Here is a 24,056-nt window from a genome sequence, read left to right as displayed (position 1 = left end):
ACTTCCTCTGTCCAAAGTGGGAGTGTGTGACCAGCCGTGAGAAACAAGACACTGTGTTCATTAAAACTGATTAACTACTTCTATAGGACTGCTGTGTTATGTCAGTATTTGTGTTCCTCACCTTACCTTTCAGTTTTACATCTTTTAAAACATTTCATGATATAAGAATATATTTTTTTCCATTACAATACGCTCCTACACACCCCCTATTCACACCTCTACGGACACATGCACTGTCTTGCACTCGTAGAACTTGCCATAACATACCTCCTGAGGAGCCCGAAGCCATTTCTCACACATATCGTAAAACCGGTCTCTGCCTCCAACTTACACAACTGTAACAGCCTTTGAAGCGAGGCACACCTTCGAGAATCTAACCTTGAGCCAGGAGATAACTCCACAACAAATGGATCAAACTGGAGCAATGTCGCTCTGCACTGCCGGAGTGAAACTAACAGGCTGCTGCTCAGTCGACTCCCACACCGGAGGATCAGAGCTCCCATCAACCGGAGATACCACGGACGCGGCCTTTATTAAACCAGTAGACTCTACCTGTGCCGGTAAGCTGCACAAACTAGAAAAACGGTAACTGCACAAACTAGAAAAACTTTGAGATCCCCTTTTTCTTACAGATTTGTTATGTTTGACAATACTTTTTTTTACTGTGAAAACGGCAGGGATATAATTCAGTATAATAATTGATTGACTGTCAGTTCATTCATGTTGTATTGCTATCTTTGTCAAGATCAGTGATTCACATCAAAAGAGTTTTGACTGACGTAATGCAAACTGAAGAATCAATCTGATTCTTGATGGTGTGATTTTCTGTTTTGAAAACGAGTTTGACCCCAACGCTGGACACAGACAGCGTGGTGGTGTAAAAACAATCTTTTATTGCCACAAGGATGAGAATGTGAGACTAATGACTGTGGAGAATGGGAATCTAGGGTCCACAGGGAAGAATTGGAGATGGCAGAGCTGAAGCAGATAACAAGGCATAGCTGGCAGACATTATATTTTTACATTACATTACAGTCATTTAGCAGACGCTTTTATCCAAAGCGACTTACAATAAGTGTATTCAACATAGGTATTCAAGAGAACTACTAGTCACCAGAAGTCATATGTACATTTCCTTTTCCAAACAAACATCTAAGAGCATGAAGCAGAGCATAACTCAGAGCCAAAGTACAGTGCAGAAACAAAAAAAAACAATAAGCAACAAAGTAATACGAATACAATAAGTGCAACAAGCTAGTATGAATACAATAAGTGCTAAGTGGAAGGCTCAGGGTAGCACTTTCTAAAGAGGTGGGTTTTCAGCCTGCGCTGAAAGATGGGCAACGACTCTGCTGTACTGACGTCAGTGGGAAGTTCATTCCACCATTGTGGGGTCAGGACAGAAAACAGCTGTGACCGGGTTGATCGGCCGCAGGGACCTCTGAGCGACGGGGCAACCAATTGCCCTGAGGCAGCAGAGCAAAGGGGTCGGGCGGGGGTGTATGGCTTGACCATGGCCTGGAGATAGGAAGAAGCTGTTCCATTCACTGCCCTGTAGGCTAGCACCAGAGTCTTAAACTGGATGCGAGCTCTTACAGGTAGTCAGTGTAGAGAACGGAGAAAGGAAGTTGTGTGGGAGAACTTGGGGCGATTGAACACCAGGCAAGCTGCAGCTTTCTGGACAAGCTCCAGAGGTCTGATGGCCGACGCCGAGGCTCCGGCAAGTAGAGAGTTGCAGTAGTCCAGGCGGGAGATGAAAAGAACCTGGATGAGAACCTGCGCCGTCTCGTCAGTGAGGAAGGGCCGAATCCTCCTGATGTTGTAGAGCAGGAATCTGCAGGAGCGTGTAACGGATGAAATGTTTGCTGAGAAAGACAGTTGGTCATCCAGGGTCACACCCAGGTTCCTCGCAGTCTGAGTTGGCGTCACCACGGTATCATCAATGGTGATGGACAGGTCTTGGTGCGGGCAACCCTTCCCCGGGAGGAACAGTAGCTCAGTTTTGTCCAGGTTGAGCTTGAGGTGGTGTGTCGTCATCCACTTTGAGATGTCAGCCAAGCACGCTGCAATGCGAGTCTCTACTTGGGTGTCACCGGGGGGAAATGACAAGACCAGCTGGGTGTCATCCTAGGGGCGGTAAAAGAAGTCATGCGAGCGAATAACAGAACCCAGAGATGTTGTGTAGAGCTAGAAGAGAAGGGGGCCCAGGACTGAACCTTGTGGAACCCCCGTAGTCAGCATGCGTGGTTCCGACACGGCCCCCCTCCACGTCACCTGGTAGGATCGACCTGTCAGGTAGGATGCAAACAGGGAGAGTGCAGAGCCTGAGATGCCCATCCCCTCGAGGGTAGAGAGGAGAATCTGGTGGTTCACAGTGTCAAACGCCGCAGACAAGTCCAGGAGAATCAGGACAGAGGAGAGAGAGTTAGCTCTCACGGCATGAAGCGACTCTGTCACCACAAGGAGGGCTGTCTCTGTCGAGTGACCCACTTTGAACCCGGACTGGTGGGAGTCCAAGAGGCTGTTCTGGTGGAGATAGGAAGACAGTTGGTTAAAGACAGCACGTTCAAGTGTTTTGGAGAGAAAGGGTAGAAGAGTAACCGGTCTGAAGTTCTTGACATCAGAGGGGTCAAGCGATGGTTTCTTCAGAAGGGGGGTGACTCTGGCAGTCTTGAAAGCCGTGAGAAAGCATCCTGAAGCAAGAGATGTGCTGATGAGGTGGGTGAAGAAAGGAAGGAGTTCAGTCGCAATAGACTGAACAAGAGGGGAAGGGATCGGGTCAAGGGAGCATGTGGTGGGGCTGTTAGATGTAACAAGGTTGAGGACCTCGTTAGGGGAGATGGGAGCCAGATAGGGTAAGATGGGGCATGTAGAGGGGAGGGAGAGCTGTGGGGGAAGGGCTGGACAGGGTAGAGAGGGAGAGGGTGGACAAGGACACTGAGAGAGGGAGGGAGAGAGGGGCTGAGAGAAGGAGGATCTGATATCGTTTACCTTATTGTCAAAGAAGTTGGCGAAATCGCGCCTAATCTCTGCATGAAAATCAAATGTGTCGCAACCAACTGTGTCATACCAACTCATGAAGGCTGTTTTGTCACTGAGACACATCTCATTGTACCCGTACTAGGAGGGATCGGGGTAGTTACTTCTGTAATATTCATTCTCCCTAGTGTTGAATTTGTGGGGGAAATAGCCCTTCTCCAGATCCTCAAAGCCTAAGGTAGCAGGTGTTTTTGACAAGCGCATGGGTAGAAAGCTGAATGACTCAATCCATCGCTGTCGGAATGCATTGTCATACATCAGTATAACCCGACTCCCCCGATTGTCACCAGAGGTGTGATCTTTTGTTTTACAAAGTATTCCAACAGTATGGAATTGTCAAATCCGGATGCATTGTGTGCAATGAAGGTATACCCACGGTATTTAGGTTTTCTGTAACGCTTCACAAACGCATCCACACAGTTCAATGTATTGAAACAAAACCTGTTTCCCTCAATGTCCATAGCACATACTAAATTTTCCTCATGCTTGCCATTATGATACCAAGTCTCAAAATCAAACAATATGTAATCCGTTTGCACTTCTTTTTTCTCCAGGGGCTGAATAAAACATTCATGTCCCTCATCGCTCTCCAACTGCCTCTCATCACAGTGTGTACAAACAGCGGGTGCGCATTTGTGTGACTTTTTACCAGCCTTGTATGTTTTACCACAATCTTCACAGTATTTCATACCATCACACGGGATGACCCCATGGACTGCTTCTGGAAGCTTGTGCTGGTCAAAACAGTGTTTTGATTTACATATGCATTTACACCCGTCAAATTCCAGTGTTTGGCCTGTGTGCGTATGGCATTCTTTAAAACAAACATTGCATCATTGTTTACAGTTATGGTAGAGTACGGTTTCATAGGTTTGGTAGCTACACCCATATACACATGACGCACCGAAAAACCCTGTCTGGTTTTCAATATTTTTTTTTAAATAATACAATAAAATTGTATATACTACTTCCACCCTTAGAGGTGACTAGAAGACACTTCTGCTATCAGAAGACTAGGCTTAACAGCTGTTTCCAGCATAGAGACTGGACCACACTTCTTTAACAAGAAGACAAGGCTAAAGCCAGCGAAAGCCAGAAAGACAATAATTCTGAAATCCTAACGATTCAGCCACAGGGTGAGATAAAAAGCTGAAGGCATTTTTCTGACATTTTAGTGGGACACTAAACCCACAAAAGTTGGTTGGATTACTGCCGCGAAGAGGTTTAACTAGCCTCATTTGGAGTCAATCTTGAATTGTGTCGCTCTCCAACATAAACCCCAGTAGGGAACAGAGGAGTGAGAGACAAATGGGGAGCAGGACACTTGGACTGGAAGAGCAGCTGGAAGGAACGCAGACAGAGTTTACGCGGTGGGTGCGTTCGGACGCATGGCAGGAGAGCGCACAGCCGAGGACAAACTAAACTGTCAATGAACAATAAAAAACGTGAGAAACCCTATTTGAGGGTGCTGGAGTCATTGTGCTAAGGAAAACCCACACGGTGGTAACGGAGCTTGTTACAGACATCTTGACATATTTTTTGCATACTTCGTTTGCAGTATTATGATTTGAGACATTTCGGGGAACACGGGAAAATCAAAGGAAACACTAGAGAAAATACATATACCGTAACATTTTCCTTACATTTGCCATATTGTGAAATAATTCTCCATGTGACATCATCACCAGCGATGTCATTTGTTTAATTGTTTTTCAGATAAAGAACTAAAGATAAAGCTACCCTTTGGTCAAGATATGGAGAACGTGTCCAAAACGTTCCTGGACATTGTGCCCAGTACAGAGGAGAAGATGACAGACCGGGGTCAGTGGGGCAACAAGATCGAGTTTGTTCTGTCAGTGGCTGGAGCAATTATTGGCCTGGGAAATGTCTGGCGTTTCCCCTACCTTTGCTATAAGAACGGAGGAGGTGAGTGCTAGAATTGCTATTCTCTGGCCTGTCCAACACAAAAACTTTTGCATTTAATCATCAGGGTTATTCCACCACAGAAACACAAAGCCTCTAGAAATTCCATCTTTGCATTTGCTTGCAAGTGCATTGCAGGCAGCAAAGTTCAGCTTCTGAGAGGTGATGGCTTTGAATTAGTTTAGCAGGAGCTAAATCAATTCCATTGATCAAAGAGGGGCCATGGTTCACTGAAAAAGAGCCAGTGGTTGCCAATTAGCTGATGTTTGAGAGATCAGTGACGAAGAATAAAATCTGGTAAACAATATAATCTTCTATCTTTATTGTCCCATAGGAAGTAAAATCGTTTGATTCTCTAGTTGGACAATATCAGATTTATTCTACCAACATGATATCTGCATGACTTTGTATCATGACCATAGAAGGTTTTAAATTCCAACAATTTGCAGTGGCCTCTCCTACCCTACATTGCTTGGGAGCACATTGATGGGTTAACTGTTCCTTTTAATCTGTGTGCGTATACAGGCGCCTTCTTCATCCCATACCTTATCTTCCTGTTTGCTTGTGGGATCCCGGTCTTCTTCCTGGAGACGTCTCTGGGTCAGTACACCAGTGAGGGAGGCATCACTTGCTGGAGGAAAATCTGCCCCTTGTTTGAAGGTAATCTAACTATTTTCTTAACAATATAAGTTAGTGGATGTTAAAAACACTCTACAGCACCAAGAGTGGATCGAACAAGACGTGCGTCTCATTCTGAAACGATTACAAACAATGAGGTGCTTGTGCTCCGCATGGGATGCATGCAAAGATGCATGAAGACAAACCAGTGACATATTCTCAATAGGAGCAACCATGTGGGCTGACTCTCTTTGTTTATGTGCATATATCTTTTTGTTCACATTACGTGCATTATATATGTGACTTTGTGTGCGTCTGTGTCTGCACTCGTGTGTCAAACAACCAGTGTGAACGCCATACACATGTGGGATGGGGATGAATGCAGTTGTTACAGCTGTCAAGCAACCAACACGGGCTAACATTGTTTTTTTTTCTTCTTTCAAATGAGTCTCCAATCTGCCATAATCATGACCCACACAAGATTACAGTCGGTAAATTGTCGAGTCAGACGTGCAATCGTGTGTTGGAAGAAGAGTTCTACCAAAAAAATGTAGCCTAGTGCAATTTAAGCTGCGTCTAATTTACTGTACTCTGATGCAGTCTTTTGAAAAGGCAGCAGCGGTGACCTAAAGATGGGTATAATCAAGCTGTTTACAAGGTTAAACTGTGCCTCTGTCTATAGTAAATGGATCTATCAGGGAGCTCTTGTCAAAGTAATTTCTGTGAGTCATTTGAGAGAAACTACAGTAATTACGTTCACGTGATTACTGATTAATTTGTATTAGTGGCGTTCTCAGACTACTGTCAAATGCAACATTGTGCACACAGTGAATGCAGGTTGGCTAGTTAAAATGGCTTTAAATTTCCCCTTTTTTCCCCAAAACATTTACAGTTCAGTCATAAACTTGATGTTTTTCTGTTCCAGGAGTGGGTTATGCCACCCAGGTGATTGCTGGCCTGCTTAACATCTACTACATCGTTTTGTTGGCCTGGGCTATCTTCTATCTGTCCAACTGCTTCACCTGGGATCTGCCCTGGGCCTCCTGCAACAACACCTGGAACACAGGTGAGCCACAGGACCAATTGCCAAAAAACAATGTGTGCTTCTGCTAGACATCTATACTCTTGTGTGTATTAATTAACCAGGTGTAGCCAGGTCTCCATCATGTCATGCTTGTGGAGATCTGAATAAAACATTTTAGCTACACGTGGACGGCAACAGGAGTCGGTCCAACACATTTGGCTGGACTAAAATATCTCAACTATTTGAATTGCCGTGAAAGACATTCATGGTCCACAGTGGATGAATCATTGTGACTTTGGGGATTCCTTGTCTTTTCCTATTGTGCCATTATGAAGTTGACATTTTGGGGTTTGAGTAAAATGTCGTGACAACTATTAGATTTTAATTTGTCCAATACTTTACTGGTTTATGATGAAATACCGTAAGAAAACTACTCCCATTAACTCCAGCAGAACTTTGTGAAGTGCTAAATAGCACGTTAGAATGTTAACACCAAGCACTTAGATGCTAAATATGTTACACGCTATAAACATCTGCATCTTTGCATTGAACAACTATGGCTATCGACTTTTAGTTTTGTTTATTTTAAAACAATTACAAATATTATTTTTTTCGGGTGTTCCCCTTCAACATTTCATTATTTTCCAGTTGCATTTTATCTTGAGGTAGTGAATGTTCCTGCACCATTTCACTTCTCCATCTCAGTGGTGGCATTGTTTCACTTGCCTGTGTGTAACTTGGATACCTCAGAGAAAGTTTGGATTTCTTCACAGGATTGAATGTCTTTCTGTCTTTTCTTTCATTCAAGATTCTTGTATGGCATTTCAGAGGGGGAATAGCTCCATCAATCACCATGAGAACACCACCTCTCCTGTCATTGAGTTCTGGGAGTAAGTGCCTTTTTGTTTGGCCTTGTCCTCAAATGGCCTTATAGGCGCCAACAAGCTCAAAAAACTTGAATCTTGTTTTCCATCCTGTTTAAAAAAATGTGTGATTGTTAGACCGGATACAACTTTTGCTACTGGTTCTGAAACTTTTAGCTCCAAGCTCTTTTGAATTTTGTATAGACTCTTAGCTTCCAGATAAAAATATTTTGTTTGCCTTATTTGTGTGCGATCCCCAGGCGAAGAGTGCTGAGAATTTCCTCAGGTATTGATCACATTGGCTCTCTGAATGGGGACCTGGTTATCTGTCTGGCCGTTGCGTGGGTCATTTGCTACTTCTGCATCTGGAAGGGCATCAAGTCTACTGGCAAGGTGACACCTCTCCCCCACTCATGACAGACAAATATTCACTCAACACTATAAAAAGAGAGTATTGGAAGATAGTTTTCTGGAGCATTCCTTATTTAAAACACTTGTTTTGCTCTGATTTCCTTCAATATGTGCTCGCTGTGTGGTTAGGTCCTTCCCAACACTTGCAGGAAGTGTTGCATTGTTTACAGTAGCAGATGGAATAAAACTTGCATGAACTGAGCAGCTAGCTCAAAAAGTGTCAATGCACATAAATTGCCACCTGAACCTCAAACCTCATCGACTGAAAATCTAGAACACCAAACATACTGTACATAAATTGTGCAGAACCCTTTGAGACATTGTCACAGATTTTACAAGATATAACATTTCACGTTTTAGCCTAAACACTATTGGAGAAGGAAGAACGTCTCGTTGTTATAAGTCTTGTAAATGTATCTCTGATTAAGAATTGCTGCTATTCCCCTGCAGGTGGTTTACTTCACAGCCACCTTCCCTTACGTTATGCTGGTGGTCCTGCTGATCCGAGGGGTCACCCTGCCAGGAGCTTCCACTGGAATCCACTACTACCTCTACCCCGACCTGCAACGGCTGTCTGACCCACAGGTATGCTGCAAATGCACTTGCTGTCAGACGCCAACATTCACAGAAACAAAAACACCGACACATGCAGACTCAACTGTAAGACACAATGATGTCATCTCTACCAGCATGTCAATATTGTTAATTATTTGTAATAATATTAAAACTGGTACAGTGTTGCCTGGGATACCCAGCCCTACAGATTAATTACACAAACGTGCTGAGGTGATAATACTCACTCACATTGACAGATATTTTCAGCACATTTTTAAGAACTAGTTACTAAAAGTGTTTTGAGGAATGCCAAACCAACACATCCTCCTAGCTCCCTGAAGCTTATGCCATCTCTGCGATTTTATTGAGAAATTAACCAATAACTTCTGCTCACCTAGCAAAACAGTGGCAGCAGGATGATGGAGATATGGAGGCTGAGGCTGAGCAGTGACCTAAAAGTTGCTGGTTAAATCAGGAATATGTGGAGGATGTTGCTATAAATTGGAATGATGGTGATTAGTTGTGCACAAGTTTGGCAGATTAGGCTTTGAAAGCTTTTGATTTAGCACATATTCCACAGCATTTGAGTTGGCATTTATTTGCTTGAAAGTGTGTTTCCATCTTGTCTGGATGTGATTGATCAGAAACGTTACACTGTCAATAAATAGCTTGCAAAGCCAAGGACAGCTGAGAAAAGTAAAACCAGCAAAAAAACACCACAACAACCAAGCCTACAACTTCAAAACAGATTTGCTCCATTGTCACAGGATCCTAAATCTCCATCTGATGACCTGGATAAGCAGCTACAGGGAAAGCTAATGACTGGCCCGGAGACTCTGATTATTGATGACTATGCTGTAAAAGATGTCAGAACGATATGCAGCAAGAATACCAAAATACTCTGCTTTCCGAAAGATACGGTCTCTAACATGAGAGACAAAATCCTGGACATCGTGGCTGACCATCCCACAGTGAAAAACATCATCGTGCATACAGGAAGCTGTGATATTGTGAAACAACAGTCTGAAGTTCTGAAGCAAGACTTTATTGATCTGTTAAACACAGTCAGCTCTGTCAAGGCTGAGGTGTTTATCATTGGCCCTCTTCCACCAGTCAGAGGAGGAGATGAAGGATTCAGCAGGCTGTTTGCACTGAACAAATGGCTGTCAACTGCATGTACTGACCATTCAGTACATTTTATCAACAATTTCTAACTTTTTTGGGAGCGCAGGCATCTTTTTAAGGCACATGGAGTTTGCCTGAGCAAGTCAGGGGTAAAACTGTTTACCTCTAACCTATTTTTCTTCCTGCGTCACCCGTCTGTTCCCACTGCCAAGGACCAGAGACAAGAGGAATCTCAATAAGAGATAACCACACAGCATCGCCATAGAGACCTTACAGGAAGGATGCCCCCGCCTAACGAGAGCCAAGAGGAGGAGTCTCCAACCTCATCATCAGGCACCGCCTCTGATCTCCCACTTTCCCCACCCTTCCGAGAGGAGGAGTCTTTACCTCCCTCCCCAGCACCTACCTCCACCCCCCAGACTCCATCCAGGTCTCTTTCCTCTCTCACACTCTCCCCATCCTCCCCCCACCTGGAGTTCACTGACCACATGAAAGAGCTGGTCATTGCTGGAACCAAACACACTCCTCGCCCCACTCTTCAACGTACAGTTCCAGCCCCACCCCTGCAACTGACTCTAAATCCAGTTTTGACACAATTGGCGAAGGTAAAGCGCCGTGCCCCTCTCCCACCTCCACTACTGTCTCCCCTACATGATAAAGGCAATAATTGATATCTTCTGGGTTCAGGCTACAAGGCTAATGACACCAATGATTCTCTTCAGGAAAAGTTGGGGCCCTGTATGCAGCTAGCCTTCTCAATTCCTGTCCTGATAGTTTATAGAAAAAGACAGGTGAGGCTGCGAGGAAACAATAGTAAACCTGCAAACTTAACATTCATTCCTCGTCAGCCTGTCCAAATAAATTGGGCTGGTGGAGTCGGTGCCTTGGGAATACCTGCCTTTGTGTAGTGTTGTGTCCAGAGCTTGTGTTGTTGGTTGACATATATACTAGAAGAAGTATTATCTTGAATGATGAAGGCAAGCCTATTTAGATATTCATCCTCATTGTGATTGCGCTCATAGGGTGTATAGACATTCAGGATAATGAATTCCTTGTCATCATGAGTAAACTGTATTGCAATTCACCAGTCAACACCAAGCCTGACCACATTTATTATTATATTGAGTCAAGCTTCTTATTCCAGAAAATAGCCACACCCCCTGGTATCCTTCCTCTGACTAGTCCCCTGCCGAGGTCAGTTGTAGACTCCCCAGCATCATGGAAGTTATCATTGAAAGAGTTCAGTTTTTCCAAGTCTTGCTTTAGTAAGAATGTCTCTTGTAAATAATAATATGTCACAATTCTCCAAAAGGTTGTCAACAACCATGTGGCGAGCTTTATCCCCCATGCTCTGGCCCACACACAGGCCACGACAAAGCCCGGATAAACATTTAGCAAGGCAAGTGAGTGCCCATAGCACCAGCAGGCACACTTATTCCCCCCACAGCAAGTGCATGGTTGGACCCGATCACTCCTGCCCTACGGGGCTCAAAATAGCGTCGGACAAATGCCCCTTCTGGCCAGAGCTCCGGAATGTACATTTCATCAAACTCATTGCATTCAGCAGATACTTTAAATGAGCTGAATCTTCTGTGGACAGTGTCGATCTTTTGACAGTTGACTTCACAGCCTAGTTTTTCCTTAAGATACACAGATAAAGTTTCAGCGTCAAGATCTGGTGAAAACCTGGTAGCAAAGACACTCACCAGCTTGGTCTTGACCGTTCGGATGGTGCCCACAGCTCCGGTCCCAACAACAGGCTTAACATTGCTAGATTGTTTTTAAAAAGGGATCAGATTGTGTAAGTGGAGATAACTTTTTCATTATGAGTACATGGGAGGCTGTGTGAGGAGGGCAGTCTCAGACATTTGATGTAATATTATTTTGGTGGTGAATATCTTTTTATATTGCTAATGAAATGCTGCTTGTCAATACGCAGACTGGTGAGATACATCTTCCACACTTCAGAGTGAACCAAGTCTTCTAGGAGTGTTAGCCATACATCTCTTTGTATTGGTAATCGGTTGTAAATATGCAGACTAGAATGATATAGAAAATGTGGTAACAATGTGGTAACTGGTTATACTTTGATTGTTGTCACAATTAGCCGACGGTTGTGTTTGAACTCCATACTGTGATTATTCTGCATGTGGCAGCTCAAGTTATATAGTAAACTGGTATTATTGGTCCTATTCTGTCCTAAGGTATGGATGGATGCTGGAACTCAGATCTTCTTCTCCTATGCCATCTGCGAGGGTTGCATCACCGCCCTGGGAAGCTACAACAAATACAACAGCAACTGCTACAAGTGAGGACTGACATGATGATGCACTAGGCATTAGGATCAACTGCACAACACTACCTTTCTAATCTGTTTTAAATTACAGTAAAATGCAACCTGTTCAACCTCACGCTACCATAATTGTTGACATTTTATCTTTATAGAACAGGAATCAAATCTGAAGTACAGACTATATTGGGTTTTCTCAACACACAGTTCCTAATCAGTACATTCCCCTCTCTGTGTTATTTCTAGGGATTGCCTGTCCCTTTGTTTCCTGAACAGTGCTACAAGTTTTTTTGCAGGATTTGCCATCTTCTCCATCCTGGGCTTCATGTCCTACGAACAGAACGTGCCCATCTCAGAAGTGGCTGCATCTGGTTGGTTTTTCCTCTACTGCCATTATATTAATTAATATACATATCCTATTCAGCCCGACGGACCCAAATTTGGGTCCACTGTAGCATTTACCGTCAAAAAAGTCCATTTATGCATGTGTACAATTTATGAATATGAATATTTTATATTCCAAAAAAAATTAAAAATCTGGGTAAAACAAACAATCAAAGACATTTTTACAAACTCCAAACACCATTCTACACAACTATTATACGCAAATAAAAGATTTATCACAATATCACGTATTTCTAGCCATAACTCGCTCTTCTCAGAGTTAGCATAACAAAGCTAACGGTTAGCATAGACAACCGAGATAGCAAAAAGCAAGAGCATTCGACACAGATTCCAGAACTACCATCAGAATGTCTCTCAAGTAAACCCTCACAAGGCTGTGATCAAACAAACACCAGAAACACAATGCACAATATCCTTCAAAATCATCCAAAGCTCCTTACCTTTTTGTTGTTCTGCTGTAAATCTCCGCTTAATTCCATCAACAATATTTCTACGTATTTCCGGTGCGTCTCTGAAATGTCCCCGTGTAGAAACAAGGGTCTGTCTAACAAGGCGCCGTGGGGGAAGGGATTTGATTTTCAGCAACTTTACGCACGTTTCAGGCGACGCGCCACAGATTTAATCCTTATTGGCTTACATTTCTGTCATTCAAAATCACGATGAGTCTGTTCAATAGCCAGGACTCAGACGCTTCTAAGGAGGGTCCATTGACTGAAATCGACCAACCATAGGCTGAGCTAGGAGACATAGACTGGAAACCAGATGAGAAAATCCCATGGATGACAGACATAAACAGGCTCAGAGAGGATCCAGGCTCTCTAAATGATGCCAAACTGCTGCATATGAACATGATATTCATGTTCATGTTCTGTTATTACAGAACATGATCCTTTTAATGTCATGAATATTTATATGTAGTTAGTCAATTACCGTAACTTAATTTAAAGAAAGCCCATCTTTTTTTCCAACAAGTTTTCTTTCATACTGATTTTATGAATTTACTTCATACTATATATGTCCATAACTGTTTCCAGACACTTGTTTACATTGGGAGGTTCCAATTTTTTTCAAACTCTTATCTGAGTGCTGTCATTCTCACAATCCCCAAAAAATACAATTGCTCCTTTTTGTAGGCTTTCCCAGAAGTGTACTGTTTGTAACCCTGCTTTCACATGAAGAAATATTTTCTTTTTTTAACAGTGTTGTTAGGTATGCTGTCCTTGCGGAGACTACCTGAAACATGTTCTTCTATTTCTGTTGAATTACTTTGGTTGAATTATTTTATAAAACTTAATATGAGTCAGAACAGATGTATGCAAAGCTCCCGCTTGAATTAATGGATTTCCTTCAGCCTCTCAATGGTTTTAATGTTATTGTTTTTACAGCATGCACGTGAGCGAGGGTGACCAATAAGGGTAACTTTGATGAGAAAATGACATTTAAACTCTATCCGACTCAGGTCCAGGTTTGGCCTTCATAGCCTATCCTCGGGCTGTGTCCATGATGCCTCTCTCCCCTCTATGGGCCTGCTGCTTCTTCATCATGATTATCTTTCTGGGACTGGACAGTCAAGTGAGACCAACATATGCCCCAGACACACACACACACACACACACACACACACACACACACACACACACACACACATACACACAACAGAGATGACAGAGAAAGAGAAATTTCAATATCACACTGACACACATAGTTTTTAAAAAGCACCATGAATTATTTATCAAGCGTATACGTGAACAGATCTGCTGAAAATGTTTTGTTTGCTTGTTAGTTTTTTGGATAGCTCAGCAGCACACATGCACAAACAATCATGCATATACTCTTATATGCAAATGTCTCATAGTTCTTTCTTTGATCAGTTTGTGTGTGTGGAGAGCCTGGTGACAGCCATGGTGGACATGTATCCCTCCACCTTCCGGCGCAAAAACCGCAGGGAGCTCTTCATCCTGGTGGTGGCTGTGGTGTCCTTCCTCTTGGGGCTCATCATGCTGACAGAGGTTGGTCTCAGTGATCTCACTTCATGATGTTTTTACAGATTAAGAGTGCAGGATAAGCATTTAATCTTGCACAAAGGAGGATATCTACACCCCTGGTTTTTATGTGCAAAATCTTTTCACTCCTTTTTCAACATAACTTTGAACTCATATTGACGATACCCAACAATCAGCTATAGGAATATAAAGAGCTACTACCTCTTAATTATACTCTGCAGAATTGTCTTCAAGTATACAAAATGAATAAGTGGCTTTAATAATATGTCAAATTTGAGTTTTTCCTCATAATTTGACAGCCTGGAGGTTTTCTTTTGCTAGTTATAGGGTTATAAACCCAGGTCTGTCTCCACAGGGCGGCATGTACATCTTCCAGCTCTTTGACTACTATGCAGCCAGTGGGATGTGCCTGCTCTTCGTGGCTGTTTTTGAGACTGTTTGCATCGCTTGGGTTTATGGTGAGTTTTGTTAGGCAGGCTATTTGAGAAGGCATGAAGGAGGTATTTATTAAGACAAAGGCTTTATTCTCACAAGGCACTATTCATCCCAGTGCACACTGCCCCCTACATTCAGCCAATCACTAAGAATTAACACATTCCAGCCAAAGAGTGTTTTCAGTGTTATTTCAGTTAGTTGGTTTATTTAGGCAATAAAGTCAGTAATATGAAACTAGCCTATTAAAGCAGTTCTCATCTTTCTGTCAGTCAATGCTATTATGAATATGTTTCTTTTGTCAACAGTCTTGACACACATTATTGATATGTTTCCACTGCATTTTCCCTCATCTCTCCCTGATTACAGGTGCCGACCGTTTCTATGATAACATAGAGGACATGATTGGCTACCGCCCCAGCCCAATCCTCAAATACTGCTGGCTGTACTTCACCCCTGCAACATGCTTGGTGGGTCTCACATTCATTGTCAACATGTACGCTTTCACACTGTACTCTCCTGAAACAAGAGCAGCCTCTGCTGGCCAACAGTGAAAATACAATGATAATTTTTTATGGTTAAGGTTAAAGGTTTTTATCAAGTTTTGACTTTAAGTATTTACTTGTTTTTCAAATATCAGGTATGTCGTATAGGCAACGTCCATCAATACAGAATCATGAAATATCTTTGTCTGTTTTAGGGAACCTTTGCTTTTGCCTTGATCAAGTACTCACCTCTGAAGTACAACAATGAATACGTATACCCATGGTGGGGCAATGGGATAGGCTGGATCCTGGCCCTGTCCTCCATGCTGTGTATTCCTCTCTGGATAGCAGTGAAACTGTGCTACACCCCGGGAACATTGAGAGAGGTAAGTTTTACCAAAAAAAATTAAATAAATAACTTTAAAAGTGCTAATGAATGACTGGCTCTGCTTCTGTCGCTTCAGAAGAACAAAACATGAAAAAATAGCAGTCCACATGATGACAGAAACTTGGGAAATGCATTGTGTTAAAGCTGCTCTCATCACTGTGTTTGTATTAGCACTGAATCACACGATTATGTGAAAGAGATCGCTCTCATCTAACAAACTCAGAGACTTAACACCAGTAAAGTGTTAAGGCTTCTTTCTGCTCATTGATTTGGTTTCACAACCTTACTGTTTGATTCAGTCTCATCACACTCATTGACCTTGCATCCAGCAGGTAGCTGTTTTCAAAGCTCTGATAAACCCACCGTACACTACCCACCCAGCGACAAATGGCAGACAAATTTAGTAACTAGCTGAACACAGTGAAGCATTTAGCAGCTAAAGAGCAAGTTTTCCTCCAATGAATACATTTTTCGTTCACAGCGCCTCGTTATCTTGACCACACCTTCCCCTGATTTACCGAAGACGAAGAAGGAACGGGAGAAGCTGCTGGCCGTCGTTGAGGCCGACGGTGACAGCCTCCATCAGAAGTCGCCTCCGTCTAAGGACGGCTACTTCCCCGTTGATGAAAAGGAGTCTCACTGCTAGAGAGCTTGAGGGTTGGAATCAGAGCTCCGGCCCCGTTCCAACTCCCTCCGCAATACCTCACCAGACAAGGTGACAAAACAGGCACGGTGCAGACTTTAGGAGTCACCCGACCTGTAACTGCTTATCTGCTGCTTTTTGAGCTTTCTCTTAACCCTCCTGTTATGTTCGTTTTTTAGGTTCAGCCATAATGTTCGAATAATGAAAAACCTAGATATAAATTGCATTAGTTTACCATAACATGTATTTATTTCTAAATGTTTTGTACATTTTGAAACTTTCTTTTTTTCATGGGGTGATGTAGATAAATAGAGATGAGACGCCTCTGCTGTTCACGGTCATATTGACCCGCTCACTCAAAATCAAGCCAAATGAATACAAAAGGATTTGTATTGAAAGTAAACTTAATTTATGTTCATTTATAGTGTTAAGAAACAGAAATTTACAAAAATGAACAAGAGATGAGCACAATGAACGAGGTGTGTGTGTGTGTGTGTGTGTGTGTGTGTGTGTGTGTGTGTGTGTGTGTGTGTGTGTGTGTGTGTGTGTGTGTGTGTGTGTGTGAGAAATGGGGTGAAACATGGTGGGAGGGAGTAAGAAATACTTTGTCTCACGTTTTCAAAGAAAGAAATGGTCTAAACTTGACACTTCTGACCCCTTATAGCCTCCATTTTCACTGCCGGGTCAAATTGACCCGAACATCATCTCTGTTATAGAAACCTGCAGGGGGTTGTTCCAAATGCATGATATTTTTTTAAACGTTGATTACACTAAGGCAAGCAGAAGAAGTTTCATACAGAAAAAGTACTTTAAAATATTTTTTCTAGATTTTCAAACTTTGCAACGGGTCAATTTGACCCGGAACATAACAGGAGGGTTAAGTACACTGCCTTCAGTATGACGGCATCAGGATTGCTACTTAGAGAGTTACATCAGTTGGTTACCATCTCATTTGCCAGTGGCAGAGTCACATATACACTTGAAACTAAAATGTGGCCATTGTTGTAACACAGTGGCTAGGAATTTACTTTTGATCGTGTATGCTTTCTAAGGAAGCATTTTTCTTTTCTCTTATGGACATCTCTAATGTTCAGTGAGTATGACATGACATTCCAGTTTATAGATTCTAACAGCTATCTGATGCGGACGGAGCACAAGAGGTGTCACATGAATAAAAGCTGTGCGTTTGAATGCAAAGCGTAATTCCATCAATCGATCCAAGTTATCATCTCAGGATGTACGATTTTCTAAAGAACACAAATCATACAAAACCATACTAATACCCAATGCTTCACAATTCAATAATTGATTTTTAATGTATATTTAGCTGAACTGACCACAACTCAGCTCAAGTAAGCTTTGCTCTTTTCAGATTGATTAAATGAGCATTATAACATTAATGTGTATTTCTTTTGCTGAACATTGCAGAGTGGCATGAATATGTCACATGCTTTTGTTCTGTGTTCTGATTATTGACATGATTTTAATTTAGTTGGGTTTTGCCTTATTTCTAATGCATTGAAATGTATGGAATTAAAATGTTAAGTACCTGAAGGAGACAGTTGTGCCCTTTAGATAATATGAGCAGGGCAGGCTAGTTGATCTCTCTTTCTGCTGTATAATAATGAACTTCAGCATGGGTTTCTTTACATGTTTGAATGTATATATGGTCTGTTATTGCTGATAGGGAATACTTTTACCACTTTTAACTTTTTTATGCTACAATTACTTTATTTATGGCTGAATAAAAAATACTTTCATTTAAAATGTGTATGCGTGTTTGTATACGTTCATGATTGTGGAGCATTAAACAGTAATGTAAAATAGTAAAATACATTATCTTTTGAGCAGTTGCAGTTTACATGATTAACACAAACTAGTCTATTTCTTTGATCCTTAATTTTGTTAGAAAACAAGTATTTAAAAAATATGGCAAGTGTTAAGCGTTGCTAAATTTGCATAATGTATGTTCATAATTAGATTTTAACATTGTGAGTGATCTTGGTAAAATATGTGTAACTGTAAATACTAAACGATACAATGTAGTATATGTCTGGACTCCACCAATCCAATAACATGCTATATATTTATTGTATTGCTTTTTTATTGCCTTAACATTAGAAAATATCTAAACTTGTTAGTTATGATTTACCCTATTAATTAATCTCTGATAACATTTAACTTTAATATATTTGCCATGCAGTTTCACAGAAAATGATTGTGTGAATCCTATAATCCTCCAAGGTCCATCACACTAGGTATAAATAAACTGAGACATCTGTCACTTCAATTTAAGTTTCAATTTCATATCATTTCCTGTCTGTGGAATGCATAAAGGACTTTTTTTTTTTACAACATAAAAATCCATAGGGTGTACTTATGTGGATAATTCACTTCCCTGTCCCTCACACCTTCAAATCAGCAGACTCTTGGTTCATTCCTACGGAAAACGAGAATGGCCATTTTATCACTTATTTTTTGATGCTGTTGTCTCAAGATCACACGTTAATTAATTGTTAGAGAAATTCACTCGAAGCCGATGTAAAAGTAATTATCACAGGACATTTATTCTTGCAAGAAGGAGACAGAGTTGAAACACATACAAGTCATGCATCAAGGCTGCTCAGAGGTCTGTCTCTGATATTTATACTTCAGATAACACACAAGTGCATTTGCACAGAATCATTTGCATAAAGCTACGTGGCATGTCTGGAACTCGCCCCTTCCGCACAAGCAAACGTCATCTAGACGTTTAGTAAGATATACTATCGCCCCCTACAGAAGGTCACAGTGACTGCTAAACGAGGAACATCTGAGGATAACAAGTGTGAAGAGAGTTCACACAGGAGCCCCAAACTTCATGGAGCCTTGTATGTTAAACAATAAGAACAGATCATTCTAAAAGTTATTTTTCTCCAACATTAATCTCATTGAAACAGGCTTTGATATTTCGAGATCACAAGATAACTAACTTGGGATCATGAGATAAAAAAGTTATTTCTTTCATGATAAGTGTTTACCTAGACACAAAAGTATGAATGGCTTGTACAAGATGTTATTTAACCTTTTAAAAACGAGGCCTATTTTCAGGCCTCAGCTGCACCAGCAGGGCCCAACGCATCAACCACTGGTTAAGGTTGTACATCTGGGCCAGGAAGACAAGAGGGTTGTGATCGGTGTACACAGTCACCAGCGATGAACTGGAGCCCACATACGCTTTAAAATGCTGAAGGGAGAGAAGCATCGCCAGCGTCTCCTTCTCAATGGTGGAGTAGTTCAGCAGGTGGTGTTTGAACTTCACAGAGAAGTAGCACACAAGATGGCACATCTCCCTCACCCTCTTGCAACAGCACAGCACCGGCTCCAGAAGCACTAGCATCAACTTCAAGTTTAAAGGGAAGCGAGAAGTTAGGAGCAGACAACACCGGAGAACTACAAAGGAGAAACTTAGAGGCATTGAATGCATGACAACACTCAAAGGTGGCACCCGATTGGACACTGGGGCGACAGAGTGGAGAGAGACCATAGAAAAGACACAACACAGTACGTAATACCCCCTCCCATAAGACCGACACTGCAGGATCAGTAACAGACTCTGTTACACCCTTAGGGTCCTTTATGGTGCTGTTCACCGACCAACTAACACAGGGAGACCTGTTCTCAGACACAACTTCAAACACATCTGGGTAGCTCTGAGCCAGATCAGACATAGAGTCAGATATGGGGACATCCACAACTTCAGGGGCAGGGAAAATTTTACCTCCCGCTATATTGTTTTCCCAGGATGAAATCCACACCATCAACAGGAAAACAAGAGTGGACGGCCAAAGTCAACGTACGTCTGGTTGTGAGCCTTCTTAAGGCTTCGGAAAGGCTGTCTGGAAGGATCTGGCACTAACTCATACACTCTCCAAATGGCACCTTTAACCTTCTTGTAAACCAGGCCATCTTCCACAGAAAGTGAAGAGCAAGCTTCCTGAGCTTTACCTACCAACTTACATTGAAGAAGTATGGCCCACACATCTTCTGGCCAACGCAAAGCAGTAGCGATGTCCTCAAACGCATCAAAATACGACTCTACCTCAGACTCACGAAACACAGGGACCAAAGAAATTACTACTTTAAGTGATTAAACATATAAACTGCATAGACGCTTTATGTAAAATAGTCACTCAAACATTATATAATCCTTCCTGTTCAGAACACGATCAAGCATGCATGCGATCAAGCGCATGCTTGTGGAAAAATGTGCATAATAATTATTTATTTTATTTTATTTTTTCAAAAATTTGTTTGAAAACTGATCGTTTTTACGCATGCATGAGTCCATGTGTCCGTGAGGGTGTGAATAAGTGTGTGTGTGTGTGTGTGTGTGTGTGTGTGTTTGTGTATGAAAACAGAACTTATTTACGCATACTAGAGAGGACAATGTGTCCCCCCTTAGAGGGGTGAAGGTGAGTGTGTCTGAAAACTGACCTGTTTTACGCATGCATGTGACCGTAGAGGTGTGTGTGTGTGTGTGTGTGTGTGTGTGTTCAGCCTTAGGCTTTGATGATCTGGAGAAGGGCTATTTCCCCCACAAATTCAACACTAGGGAGAATGAATATTACACAGGCAGCTAACCCCCTCCCTCATACTGCAGGTACAATGAGATGTGTGACAGTGACAAAACATGTCACGTGCAGTCTGATTTGAATCCTGTCACCAAAGTCACCTATGGTAGGCAGTACAGAGTGTTCATGGACAAATTATACACCTTGCAAAATCGACATGGTGTGCGTATTGTTGTGATGTGGGAGTGTGAGTGGGCATCAATCCAACCTTGCTGTACAGACATTTATGGCTACTTACAAAAAGCTTGAACGCCTCGATCATAGAAATGCTCTCTTTGGCGGTCGTACAAATGCCATGAAGTTACATCACAAGGTTGTTGATGATGAAAAAGTCAGATACTATGACTTTACAAGTCTGTATCCGACTGTTCAGGCCACAAAACAGTACCCCGTTGGACATCGGCAGATTATCTGATTTCGATCCTATCGATAATTATTTTAGGTTTGCAAAGTGTACTGTGCTCCCCCCAAAAGGCTTGTACCATCCTGTCCTACCCTACAGATGTCACAATAAACTCATGTTCCCTCTGTGCAGCAAGTGTGCTGAAGATTTGTACCAGACTAGTGCTTGTGCACACAGTGACAGACAGTGACAGAGACAGAGTGTTATGCCTCTAGTCCCCGTAAACCATATGCGATTCTCCGTATTAGCATAATGCATAATAGGCCCCTTGACTGCTTTTGTATTAAACTCTGACACTACATTGTATATAGACTCATGATCCCCCAGGTTCAGTAGGATAACTGATGTCTGTTCAGTTTTAGAGTCGTAGAGGCTCACATCAGCATCACATGCGGGGAAGCTTTGCCACATTCCCAGGTATTGTATCTCCATAAGCTCAGCACGATATGTTTTGCTAATTTTGGCCTGTAGTTCCATATCTTGTTATTTGGGTATACACCAAGTGAGGCGTTACTGGGTAATGTAATAGTAAAAACGTTCATGGTCACTACTACGAACCCCTATAACCATCAGCTTATCCGTGTTTTATCACGCCATCACAATATCTTTTTCTGGGAGCCAAGAGTTAAACTTCTCGGGCCAACCCAGCCATTTTACAAGGACCATTTTTTTACCCTTAGCCCCTTTTCTAGATAATATTTTTTCTATATCTTAAAAACGCCTTGTTTTTACCAATAATCACTTTTTGTAACTCGCGCTCGTAAAATGTCCCTTTCACAGTCTCTCCTGTGCAATCTGATCATTTAAAAACAGGCGGCTCTCTGGCTATGCGCCTCGATATTGTAAAATGCTCATCTGTAAATGTTTGTTTATAACCTTTCCTAAAGACTCCTCGGAGTTTTGATATTCTCACTGTATCTCCCTGGTTAAATTTAAAGATTACAGTCTTCTGAGGCTTGTCCTTGTACAAGTGTTTGAAGACTATTTTTTCATTGTCTTTATTTACAGCAGTGGGATGCATCTTTATCGATCTATGGTGCGTGTTGTTTTAGGCATTAATCAGATCCTGAACTACATCCACATATCTGAGTGAATTAACAAAAGTCAAATATCTCCACATACACATCTTGAATGTTCTGCTGAAGCGCTCCACTACGCTGGCCTTAGTATCATTCGATGTTGAAAAATGCGTATTTTTATACTGGGCCAATAGTTGAAACTATTTATTATAAAACATATCTGTTTGAAGCTTCACAGGTACACGACCCTCACTCAGAATGTCTTTAAAAGCCTTTGTAACAGAGGGACCAGATTTGCTGGCAAGACATCTAATCCATGCATATTTAGAAAATACATCGATACACATTCATAAATAGCGCACGTTGTCGTTTTCCTTTGTATATTCACCCATATCAACTAGATCGATCTGAAATTGCTTGTCAATACCATTGCCCAAAACCCTATTCCTAGGAAAATAGTGAGGGAGTTACACCAGTGCATTCTCTGACGGCATTATGTAGTTTAGACACACTGCCTAGTCCCCCGGGATGAGATGGATCATAATAAATCTTATGTTGCGTGCTTTCCATGTTAGAGCCGAAGTGTAAATGACAACACTGTCTCTGTCCACAGAGGCGGGCCACAAACAGTCGTGACGTATCTGGCTGGGATGATTTGTCTGAAACCCATAGTAGATCTCCACTCTGTATTTGTTAATAACCGTGTACAACAAATATAGAACAATGGTTCCATGAGGGGAGGTGATGCCGGAGGGGTACAGACCAACAGAGATGGAGGAGGGGGAGATGCTTGTGAGCAGTATGGGGGGAGAGACAGGGTGTCCATGTCTGCAGTTGAGGCAAACGGTGTGTAGAGCAAAGGGGATGACTGAGGAGTAGGGGGAGGAGGAGGAGGAGGAGGAGGAGGAGGAGTTGATGGTGAAGACATCGAGGTGACCAGTTGGTGGGTGACATGGGGATATCAGTATCTGATTCAAAATCTGGAAAAAACAATAAGGCTTTTAGTATATTGTAGAAAATAACACATTTTATAAATATAATGATATTGTTAAAAATACAACCTACCTATCAATCACTGTTTGAGGTCTGATAGGGTGATGCTTTGCTGTCTACACATGGCAGCAGGTAAAACAAAATGCTCAGTGCTCGGTATTATAAGTATTATATACATTACCCTTCAAATAACACACACCCCTATATACTGTTTTGGAAAAACTTCTAATTATAAATCGGGAGAAGAGTTTTGTTCACAGATTCAAAGAAAATAATAAAGTCTTCAAATGATTCAGAGTTGTCCCCTTCTATTTTATTTTGCTTGCAAGGGAAAGATGCACCACAGCCACCTCAGTCAGTGTCTGTGGTGAAAAGTTCAACATCGTACAAGATACCAAACCATTTTATGCACACATGAGTTCACGCCCTGGGATAAATCATAGACAAGGAGTAGATGTTCTCGTACCCTGGCTATCGTTCTTATCTAACCACACGCCAAGTGGGTCCCGTAGGTCCCCCATTTGGACGCAGAGTACATCAAAACTTAGAGAGTTTTGTGTTAAAAGTAACTGGCAGAGAACCCACGAAGAACGAATATAATGATGTTATAGTTCTGCAGAAACCTCAGCGTCCTGGGAACAACATGAACTCGGTCACTTCTACATGAGACAAACACATCTCCCATTAGCCAAGCAAACAAATAACAAAATATCATAAATCATACTCGATATGACTGGGACAGACCGGAGAAAACAGCTGCTACACTCCGTTAGCAACGTGCTACCTACGAACATGCAGCATGAAAAAGCACGTCCGCCTGACGG

At 42.0% G+C, this 24,056-nt stretch overlaps 1 protein-coding gene across 3 annotated transcripts; it reads left to right on the top strand.

The window, feature by feature from the left end:
• The first annotated feature begins 426 nt into the window (after positions 1-426).
• LOC137870654 (sodium- and chloride-dependent GABA transporter 2-like) lies at positions 427-17,934 on the top strand. Of its 3 annotated transcripts, none has more exons than XM_068708047.1 (15): positions 427-560; positions 4,792-4,965; positions 5,488-5,622; positions 6,506-6,646; positions 7,413-7,494; positions 7,728-7,860; positions 8,329-8,463; positions 11,763-11,866; positions 12,095-12,219; positions 13,713-13,825; positions 14,125-14,262; positions 14,612-14,714; positions 15,058-15,158; positions 15,389-15,559; positions 16,043-17,934. In XM_068708047.1, the coding sequence occupies exons 2-15, from the start codon at positions 4,794-4,796 to the stop codon at positions 16,205-16,207; spliced, it is 1,818 nt and encodes a 605-aa protein (XP_068564148.1). In that variant the 5' UTR covers positions 427-560; positions 4,792-4,793; the 3' UTR covers positions 16,208-17,934. The 3 variants fall into 3 exon arrangements, with proteins under 3 accessions (XP_068564148.1, XP_068564146.1, XP_068564149.1); XM_068708045.1 differs by having other exon boundaries at positions 4,756-4,965; XM_068708048.1 differs by having other exon boundaries at positions 427-585.
• Positions 17,935-24,056: the final 6,122 nt, after the last annotated feature.

The sequence above is a fragment of the Cebidichthys violaceus genome, unplaced genomic scaffold (assembly GCF_023349555.1).
Source record: "Cebidichthys violaceus isolate CVI_PGR_0920_01 unplaced genomic scaffold, fCebVio1.0.p SCAF_131, whole genome shotgun sequence".
NCBI lineage: Eukaryota > Metazoa > Chordata > Actinopteri > Perciformes > Stichaeidae > Cebidichthys > Cebidichthys violaceus.
This window is presented reverse-complemented; position numbering and strand designations above follow the sequence as displayed.

Excerpts from the sequence above, each read along its gene's own strand:
- LOC137870654 (XM_068708047.1), top strand. The coding sequence starts at position 4,794 with ATGGAGAACGTGTCCAAAACGTTCCTGGACATTGTGCCCAGTACAGAG. Across the intron at positions 7,495-7,727 it reads CCTGTCATTGAGTTCTGGGA|GCGAAGAGTGCTGAGAATTT; the intron begins GTAAGTGCCTTT and ends TGCGATCCCCAG. Across the intron at positions 13,826-14,124 it reads TTCTGGGACTGGACAGTCAA|TTTGTGTGTGTGGAGAGCCT; the intron begins GTGAGACCAACA and ends TTCTTTGATCAG.